Source organism: Microtus oregoni, unplaced genomic scaffold (genome assembly GCF_018167655.1).
Source record: "Microtus oregoni isolate MIOR12 unplaced genomic scaffold, Mior012 000002F_ref0000024, whole genome shotgun sequence".
Taxonomy (NCBI): domain Eukaryota; kingdom Metazoa; phylum Chordata; class Mammalia; order Rodentia; family Cricetidae; genus Microtus; species Microtus oregoni.
The window spans coordinates 11,510,966-11,521,844 of NW_024543061.1; the positions used below are offsets into that span (position 1 = coordinate 11,510,966).

Here is a 10,879-nt window from a genome sequence, read left to right on the forward strand (position 1 = left end):
CTGACCAAGTGCAGTGTCTGGAGAGCATGACAGTCACATGGAAAAACAGTAGGACTGGCCTTGGTAGTGTGGCTGTGGGTGAGCTGGACACAAGGGTCTGAGAGCAAGAGAATTGGCCTTGCCTCTTGTTGTCTGCACCTTTGGGTGAGCTAGCCAAAGCAGTGCTGGAGAGCTTGCCTGGGTGGTAATGATGAGAGAAACCTGGCAGGCTTATGAACCCAGTCTTCCACTACATTATGAAACACAAAGAAACGACCAGGAGGTGTGGTCCACACAGCTACATGCTCTAAGGATTACTCAAGCATAGAGCTATAATAAATTGATGTGTTTTCTGTGTTAGATACCCAGGTTCTGGTATTCAGCTATAGCAATAAAAATAGACTAAAGGAGAGTAGATGAGACAGGTAAATGTCAAGGAGAAGAGAAACATGAGGACTCCCAGAGTATGTGTGAGACTGGCCAGTATTAAGCTCCATGTATATTTTCTATACCCACACTTTGAAGAAAGAAACATCTGAAAGAGATGGTACAAAAAACCTCATGGACCTTGGGAAAGATTTTGAGTTCCCAGATGAGAGTGCAGCCTTAACCACACCTTGGCTAGAGACTATGAGAACCTGAGGAGAGGACCCAGACACAACCCCTGCTCATATCATAGGTGTTGTGATTGTCACTACATTTATATTAACTTATGGAGCTATAGAAAATTAATATAAAACAGGTTCACTATCCTAAGATAGAACTATAAACTTAAAAAAACGCAGAGGTGTACATCTGAGAAAAGATTCTAATACTTACTGTTCTGAGGTTTCCCTCTCCACATGGGAAGGATGGAGAAGCCCAAAGGAAGCTCATGTAGAAGTGGAGAGATTGTCTAGGAAGTAAACCTTACAAGATCATGGCTGTGTACCCTTGGGGCTCTAATAAGAAGAAAAATAACTTTAGGAAAAGCATTAATGCCCTTAAAGAAAAAATGTAAATCTCCCTCAAAGAAACAGAGAAAAAGACAAACAAGAAATTGGAAGAAATCAACAAATCTCTTAAAGAAAACCAAGAAAAAGCAACTACACAGGTAAAAGAAATGATTCAAGGCTTGAAAACTGAAATAGAAACAATAAAGACAACAGAAGCTGAGGAAATTCTGGAAACAGAAAATATGGGTAAGCAATCAGGAACCACAAAGGCAAGATAGCATAAACAACAGAAAACAAGAGATGGAAGATTGAATCTCAGGTATTGAAGATACGATAGAGGAAATAGATTTTCTGATCAAAGAAAATGTTAAATCCAACAAAAGCTTAACACGAAATATGGGACACCATTAAGAGACCAAACCTAAGAATAATAGGGATAAAAGAAAGAGACATAGTTCAACGCAACAGAACAGAAAATATACTCAGCAAAATCATAGAAGAAAATGTTCCCAACCTAAAGAAGGAAAGGGGCATGAAAATACAAGAAGCTTACAGAACTCCATATAGACTGGACCACAAAAATAGTCCCCTCACCACATAATAACCTATTGGCAGAGGGTACTTGTTCATTTCCCAGCTGTCCACACTCCCAAAAAAGACCACACAAAAATCTGTATTAATTGTAATACTGTTTGGCCAATAGCTTCAGCATAATTTTAACTAACTCTTATATCATAAATTAACCCATTTCTATTCATCTGCATATCACCACGTGGTTATGACTTATTGGTAAGGTTTCAGTGTGTCTGTCTCCTATGGGCAGCTACATGGCTTCTTGCTCCCTCTGCTTACTCTCTCCTATATATGCTTGGAACACACACTTTGCTCTATTCTGCTAAGCCACTAGCCAAAACAGCTTTATTCGTTAACCAATAAAAGGAAATCATAGACAGAAGGACTTCCCACACCAATAATCAAGCCACTAAACAAACAGAATAAAGAAAGAATATTAAGAGCTGCAAAGGAAAATGGCCAAGCAACACATAAAGACATACTGAATACAATTACACTTGACTTGCCCATGGAAACAATGAAAGTCAGAGGGTCCTGGTGAAGCATTATTCAGACATTAAGAGATCATGGATGCCAGCCCAGACTACTATACATAGCAAAATTTCAATCATCATAGATGGAGGAAACAAGATATTCATAAAAAGAGTTTGACAATATTCCTTCTGCTTTTATTATGTGGAACATTTTGAGGAAGGCGTATAGGTATTAGCTCTTCTTTGAATTTCTCAAACCATCTGAACCAGGGCTTTTCTGACTGGGAGGCTTTTGATGACTGCTTATATTTCCTCGCAGGTTATAAGCATATTTAAATTATTCACCTGGTCTAGATTTAATTTTGGTGTGTGGTACCTATCCAGAAATTGTCCATTTCTTTTATATTTTCCAATTTGGGGGAGTATAGGTTTTAGTAGCATGACATAACAATTCTCTGGGTTTCCTTGGTGTCTATTGTTATAGCCCCTTTTCATTTCTGATTTTATGAATTGGATGTTCTCTCTCTGTCTTTTGACTGAATTGGATAACAGTTTGTCTATCTTGTTGATTTTCACAAAGAACTATCTCTTTGTTTTGTGGAGTCTTTGTATTGTTTTCTTTGTTTCTTTTTTATTGATTTCAATCCTCAATTTGACTATTTCCTATTATCTAGTCCTTCTGGGTGAGTCTGCTTCTTTTTGTTATAGAGCTTCAGGTGTGATGTTAAGTCACTAGTATGAGATCTCTGCACTTCCTTCATGTAGCCAAACTCTTTTTTGAGGCTACAGTTACCCTAATCCCAAAACCGCAGAAAGACTCAACCAAGAAAGGGAATTACAGACGAATCTCAATCACAAACACAGATGCAAAAAATGTTCAATCATATACTGGCAAATCGAATCCAAGAACACATCAAAAAAGTCATCCATGATGACCAAGTCGGCTTCATTCCAGAGATGCAGGGCTGGTTCAACATATGAAAACCATCAATGTAATCTACCATGTAAATGAACTGAAAGAAAAAAACCTTATGATCACCTCATTAGATGCTAAAAAAGCATTCAACAAAATCCAACAGCCCTTCATGATAAAGGTCTTGGAGAGATCAAAAATACAAGGAACATATCTAAATATAATAAAAGCAATATAGAGCAAGCCCACAGCCAACATCAAATTAAATGGAGAGTAACAAACTCAAAGCAATTCCACTAAAATTGGGAACAAGACAAGGCTGTCCACTGTTTCCATATCTCTTCAATATAGTTCCTGAAGTTTTAACAATGGCAATAAGACATCAAAAGGAGAACAAGGGGATTCAGATTGGAAAGAAAGTAGTAAAACTTTCTCTATTTGCAGATGATATGATAGTGTACAAAAGTTACCCCAAAAATTATACTGGAGAACTCCTACAGCTGATAAATGACTTCAAGAATGTGGCAGAATACAAGGCCAACTCAAAAAGTCAATAGATCTCCTAGATACAAATGGTAAAGAAGCTGAGAAAGAAATAATAGAAACATCATCCATCACAATAGCCATGAAAATACAAAAAAAAATATCTTGGGGGTAACACTAATCAAAGAAGTAACAGATTGTTTAAAAAAATATTAAGTCTTTGAAGAAGGAAATTAAAGAAGATATCAGAAAATGGAAAGATCTCCCATTCTCTTGGATAGGTCAGATCAACAAAATTAAAATGGTAATCCTACAAAAATCAGTCTATAGATTCAATACAATCCCCATCAAAATCCCAACTCAATTTTTCACAGACCTTGAAAGAAAGATAATCAATTTCATATGGAAAAACAAAAAACCTGGGATACTCAAAACAATTCTGTACAACAAAAAAAGTTCCAGAGATAACACAACTCCTAACATCACACCTCAGAAAATTTAGAGGATAAAGATTCAATAGAATAGTCTTCAAGGCTCCTTTAAGACACGCATGCCATGCTCTAGTAAATTTTCTGCTGACACCAACTCCCAGTGGGTGAAACAGGAGTAGGTGCCCCTTTGAGCACCAGCACACTCTTCTGGGCTGATTTACATATTGAGTCTTTATACAACAGCCCAAGCTCCTTTAAGGACAGCTGCCAAGAGCCTAAGAATCATTCTCTTTTCAAACATTCAGAGATGGAGTCAAAGGCATTCCTGCTATGGATGCTGCTGCTTGAGGTTCCAGGTAGGAGGGTGAATTGCAGTGTTGGGAGCTTCCTCTGTGGCCATTATGGTTTTCCATGCCTCTGGAATCTTGATCATTATATTTAAGGCATTTGAAATTGGTTTTAAGTTCCCAATCCCCTTTGACTTTTTAGTTTCTCAAAGTGATGCCCACAACTATTGTTAAAATTTCTAAATGAAAAATTCTCTGCTGGGAATATTTATAAACATGTATAACCATGATTTGTGTGTTTCTGATTCTAGGTTCCTCTGGGGAGATTGTGCCAACCCAGTCTCCATCTTGGCTGTCTGTGTCTCTGGGACAAAAGGTCAGCATCTCTTGCAAGACCAGTGAGAGTGTCAATGCCTATGATGAAAATCTTCTGCACTGGTATCAACAGAAACCAGGACAGTCTCCCAAACTCCTCATCTATGTTGCATCCAACCTAGAATCTGGGGTCCCAGCCAGGTTCAGCGGCAGTGGGTCTGAGACAGACTTCACCCTCACCATCAATCCTGTGGAGGCTGATGATGCTGCAATCTATTTCTGTCAGCAGAGTAAGGAGAATCCTCCCACAGTGCTCCATGGTTGAACAAAAACCTCCTGGGGTTGCTGCTCACTGAGGCTCAGTCTCTCAGCTGTCTCTTACTCTCTGACATCTCAATACACAACTCTAAACTTGTTTGGGGAAAGATCTTAAATAATAAAACAAATTTTTATAAAAGGATTTGCTTGTCAAAGTGCCTTACTCTCTCTTAGGATTAGATATGGGTGGGGTGGGAGGGTGTGTGGAGGGAATGGGAGGAGGGGAGGGAGTGGTAATTTGTATTGTTTTTTTTACATCTAATAAATTAAAAAATAAATACTAGACAATAATAGAAAAGAGAAAAAATTATTTGCATGTTTATCCCATCCAATATACCTTGCAATTCAATGATTCCTCAACAAAATGTAGACGTTTATAATTGTTTCTTAATTAATAATTATTCATTAAATTTTTATTATCACATGTTTGTCTTTGGATGATTTTCCCTTTTTCTCCCCTGTCGCCCTGATAGCATATTTCCCTATTCCATCCCACCCTCAGTGTTCCTTTTTAGACTTTCCTATCACTTAAGATTTACTGTTTTTTAAAAAGTGTGTTTTTAAGAGATAATAAATACAAATTGTTTCAACTTGAAAAATGTTAACCAAAGTCATTTGGGGTGTGTATGTGCGTGTGTGCGTGTGTGTGTGTGTGTGTGTGTGTGCGTATGTGTGTGTGTCTGTGTCTGTATGTGTGTGTGTGTGTTTGAGAGAGAGAGAGAGAGAGAAGAGAGAGAGAGAGAGAAAGGGAAGGGAAGATGGAGAGGGAGAGAGGGAGTAGGTCAGAAGATAATGTGCAGGAGTTAGTTCTTTGTTTCCACCATGTGGGATCTGGGAACCAAACACAGACTCATCTGTCTTTGTTGTAATCAACTGTGCTGTTACAAGTGCAGCAATCTTACCAATATGACCTCCTATTTATTGTTTTCAATAATTTATTTTGTTTAAATTTGGAGTGAGAGTGTAAGTGTGAGTGAGTGTCCATAGCAGTCAAATGAGGGCATCATAATCCAGTGAGCTGGAGTTTCAGGGGGTTTTGTGCTAGTTGATGTGTGTGTTGGAAACCAAAATGAAAAAGAATGAAGTTCTTTTAACTGCTAGTTCTCATCCATCTTTGCTCTACCATTTAATAAGGAACTTTTTAAGAATTAGTAACTCTTGGAAACACAGCCTGCTCTACTGCTGAGGGGAACAGAGAGGTGAGTCAGCTGTACCAGAAGCACCACTCTGCCCCTAAGCCCACCCTTTTACCTACGAGGTCCTTGGAACCCTACAACACAGCCTGCTCCATTGCTGAGGGTACCAGAGAGCCAGCAAGGAGTGTTCTTGGGCTGTGCTTTCTTTCCCACAATGCACCCTGCCCCCAAGTTCACCCTTTGGCCTGTAAGGTCCTGGGAACCCTGAACACAGCCTGCTCAAGTGCTAAGGGAACCAGAGAGGAGTGTCAGTGGCGACAGAAGCACCACTCTGCCCCGAAGCATGCCCTTTTGCCTGCAGGTTCCTTGGAACCCTGCAACACAGCCTTCTCCACTGCTGAGGGGACCAGCAAGGTGAGTCGCTGGCGCCAGAAGTGCCACTCTCTGGGACCTTTCCAGTGAGACAGAATCCAGGGTCACCTCCCAAACTCTCTAAGCTTTTCTAGCCAGCCAGTGGGGAGTATTCCTGCTTCTGGGCTTTCTTTCCCACAACCCATCCTGCCCCCAAGCAGGATGACCTTTTGCCTTAGAGGTCCTTGGAACTCTGCAACACAGCCTGCTCCAGTGCTTAAGGGACCAGAGAAAACCAGGCTACAGAGCTTGCTCAAATACTTAGGCTACCTAAGAGAGGGCAGACTAAGAAAAACTCCCAAGTACTCAGACAGCCAGAGCAAAAGATTGGACCAAGACACCAAGACTCTGCTGGACTCATCTGAAGGAGGACATGGATAGGCGCCAATGTAAGATATCCTCCAACATCCTGAAAAACAACATGGTAACACCAGAATCCAGCAAACACACAGAAAGAAGACTTGATCATCGTAAACCTGAAGAAGCAGAAGAAAACGACTTTAAACGTAATTTTATGAAAATGATGGAGACCTTAAAAGAGGAAGTGAAAACTTCCTTAAAGAAATGGAATAGAAGACAAACAAAAAGTTAGAACAAATTAATAAACAAAGATATCCCACAAAGATACCCAAGGAAACCAAGAAAAAGCAATCAAACAGTTGAAGGAAACAGTTCAAGAAGACCAAAATGGAGGTAATAAAGAAAACACAAAATGAGGGAAAGCTGGATATGGAAAATCTAGGTAAACGAAGAGGAACTACAGAGATAAGAATAACCATCAGAATACAAGAGATAGAAGAAAGAATCTCAGGTGCAGAAGGCTACACATTAGTAGTAGGAGACTTCAGCATTCCTCTCTAACCAACAGACAGATCAACCAGACAGAAACGTAACAGAGATATAAGAGAGTTAACAGATGTAATGAATCAACTGGTCTTAACAGACATCTGTATAACATTCCACCCAAACAGGAGAGAATATACCTTCTTCTCAGCACCTCATGGAACCTTCTATAAAATTGATCACATACTCAGTAACAAAGCAAACCTCCACAAATACATTTAAAAAAAAATGGAGTAACCACCTGTGTCTTATCAGATCGCCATGGATTAAGGTTAGAATTTAACAACAATACTACCCTCAAAAAGCCCACAAATTCATAGAATCTGAACAGTTAACTACTGAACCACCCCTACGTCAAGGAAGAAATAGAAAGAAATCGAAGTCTTCCGTGAATTCAATGAAAATGGAGGCACAACATATTCAAACCTATGGGACAGTATGATGCAGTGCTAAGAGGAAACTTTATAGCACTAAGTGCTCACATAAAGAAAATGGAGAAAGCTCACATTAGAGACTTAACAGCATATGAGAAAGCTCTAGAAAAAAAGAAAGCAAACTCACTCAGGAGGAGTAGAAGACTGGAAATAATCAAATTGAGGGCTGAAATCAACAAAATAGAAACAAAGAAAACAATACAAAAAAAATCATTGAAACAAAATGCTGGTTCTTTGAGAAAATCAACAAGATTGTCAAACCCTTATCAAAACTAATGAAAAGACAGAGAAAGAATATCCAAATTAACAAGATCAGAAGTGACAAGGGGTACATAACAACAGATACTGAGGAAATTCAGAGAATCAATATATCTTACTTCAAAAGCCTGTACCCCACAAAATTGGAAAATGTAAAATAAACAGACAATTTTTTAGACTGATACCATATACCAAAATTAAATTAATACCAGGTGAACAATTTAAATAGACCAACAAGGTGCAAGAAAATAGAAGCTGTCATCAAAAAACTCCAAACCAAAAAAAGACCAGGGCTGTATGCTTTTACTGGAGAATACTACCATAAATTCCAAGAAGAGCTAATATACAAACTCCTCAATGTGTTCCACATAACAGAAACATAAGGGTCATTGCCAAACTCTTTTAATGAGGCTACAGTTAGCCTGATACCAAAACTGCACAAAGCCTCAATCAAGAAAGAGAATTACAGACCATTCTCACTCATGAACATTGTTGCAAAGAATTCTCAGTAAAATACTGGCAAATCAAATCCAAGATCATATCAAAAAATCATCCATTATGATCAAGTTGGCTTCATCCCAGAGATGCAGGGCTGGTTCAACATATGAAAATCAATCAATGTAATCCATCATATAAATAAGCTGAAATAAATAAATCATATGATCATTTCATTAGATGTTGAAAATCATTTGACAAAATTCAACATCCCTTTATCATAATGGTATTGGAGATATTAGGGATACATGGATCATATCTAAATATAATAAAAGCAATATCAGCAAGCCAACAGCTAAAATCAAATTAAATGGAGAGAAACTCAAAACAATTCCACTAAAATCGGGAACAGGACAAGGCTGTCCACTCTCTCCATATCTCTTCAAAATAGTGCTTGAAGTTCTTGCAATAGCAATAAGACAACATAAGGAGTCAAGGGGTTTAAATTGGAAAGTAGGGAGTCAAACTTTCGTTATTTGCAGATGATATGATAGAGTACAAAACCTCTACCAGAGAACAACTACAGCTGATAAATACCTTCAGTGATATGGCAGGATACAATATCAGCTCACAAAAATCAGTAGCCCTTCTATACACAAAGGCTAAAGAAGATGAGAGGGAAATCAGAGAAACATCACCTTTCACAATAGCCACAAATAGCATAAAGTATCTTGTAATAACACTGATCAACGAAGTGAAAGACCTATTTGACAAGAACTTTAGTCTTTGAAGAAAGAAATTGAAGAAGTTACTTGAAATTGGAAATATCTCCCATGCTCTTAGATAGGAAGGATCAACATAGTAAAAATGGCAATCCTAGAAAAAGCAATCTATAGATTCAATGCAATTCCCATCAGAATCCAAATGCAATTCTTCATAGAGGTTGAAAGAATAATAATCAACTTCATATGGAAAAACAAAAAACACAGGATAGCCAAAACAATCATGTACAGTAAAGGAACTTACAGAGGCATTACCATCTCTGACATCAAGTTCTATTACAGAGCTACAATAATGAAAACTGCTTGTTATTGGCATAAAAACAAAGATGTTGACAAATGGAATTGGATTTTAGATCCGGAAATGAATCCACACACCTATGAACACCTGATTTTTGACAAAGAAGCTAAAAATATACAATGGAAGAAAGAAAGCATCTTCAACAAATGGTGCAGGCATAACTGAATATCAATCTGTAGAAGAATGAAAATAGATGCATATCTATCACCATGCATGAAATTCGCGTACAAATGGATTAAAGACCTCAATATAAATCTGACTACACTGAACCTGATAGAAGAGAAAGTGGGAAGTAGCCTTCAATGCCTGAGCACAGGAGACCACTTCCAGAAGCACAGACAATAAGAGCAACAATGAATAAATGGGACCTGCTGAAACTGGGAAGCTTCTGTAAAGCAAAAGACACAGTCAATATGATCAAAAGGCAACCTACTGATTGGGAGAAGATCTTCGCCAACCCCACATCAGACAAAGGACTGATTTCCAAATTATATAAATAACTCAAGAAATTAGATGTTAAAAATCAAAGTAATCCAATTAAAAATCATGTACTGAACTAAACAGGGATTTCTCAACAGAAGAATTTCAAATGGTCAAAAGATACTTTAGGACATGTTGTACTTCCTTAGCTATCCATGAAATGAAAATCACAACAACACTGAAATACCATCTTACACCTGTCAGAATGGCTAAAATCAAAAACACTGATGATAGCTTATGCTGGAGAAGATGTGGAGTAAGGGAAACACTCTTCCATTGATGGTGAGAATGCAAACTTGTACAACCACTTTAAAAAATCAATGTGACAGTTTCTCAGAAAATTGGGAATCTACCTACCTCAGAATCCACCACTCTTGGGAATATACCCAAAAGATGCTCAATCATACTACAAAAGCATTTGTTCAACTATGTTCATAGCACCATTATTTGTAATAGCCAGAACTTGTAAACAACCTAGATGCTCCTCAATGGTAGAATGGATAAAGAAATTGTGGCATGTATACACATTAGAGTACTGCTCAGTGGAAAAAAATAACACATTCAATTTTGCATGCAAATAGTTGGAATTAGAAAACACTATCCTGAGTGAGGTAACCCAGACCCCAAAACATGGATATGCTCTCTCATAAGTGGATAATAGACATAAACAAAGGTTATTGAGCCTATAGTTCAGGATCCTAGAGAAGCTAAATAATAAGATGAACCCAATGAAAAACATAATATAGATTCACCTGAAATTTAGAAGCAGTCAAGATCACCTGACAATATTTGGGAGCATGGAGTAGGGGGTAGAAGGAAGGGGAGAAGGAGCAGAGGAGGGAAGAAGAGGAAGAGGAAGGGAGAAGGGAAGGGTTGGGAATAGTTGAGATAGAGGAAGGATAGATATGAGAGCAAGGAATGAGATATCTTGATTAAGGGAGCCTTTTTAGAATTAGTAAGAAACCTGGTTCTAGAAATAAAATTCTAGGAATCCACAAGGATGACCCCAGCTAAGACCCTAAGCAATATAGGAGAGTGTGCCCAAGCTGGCCTTGCCCTGTAGTCAGACTTATAATTATCTTAATTATCATCATA

General features: G+C 38.1%; 1 gene segment (V, D, J or C); it reads left to right on the forward strand.

Moving 5' to 3' along the window:
- Positions 1–4,094: 4,094 nt before the first annotated feature.
- On the forward strand, positions 4,095–4,714 carry LOC121433579. The segment is given in 2 exon segments: positions 4,095–4,143; positions 4,386–4,714. Coding segments are annotated over 2 exon segments (378 nt in total).
- The last annotated feature ends 6,165 nt before the right edge of the window (positions 4,715–10,879 follow it).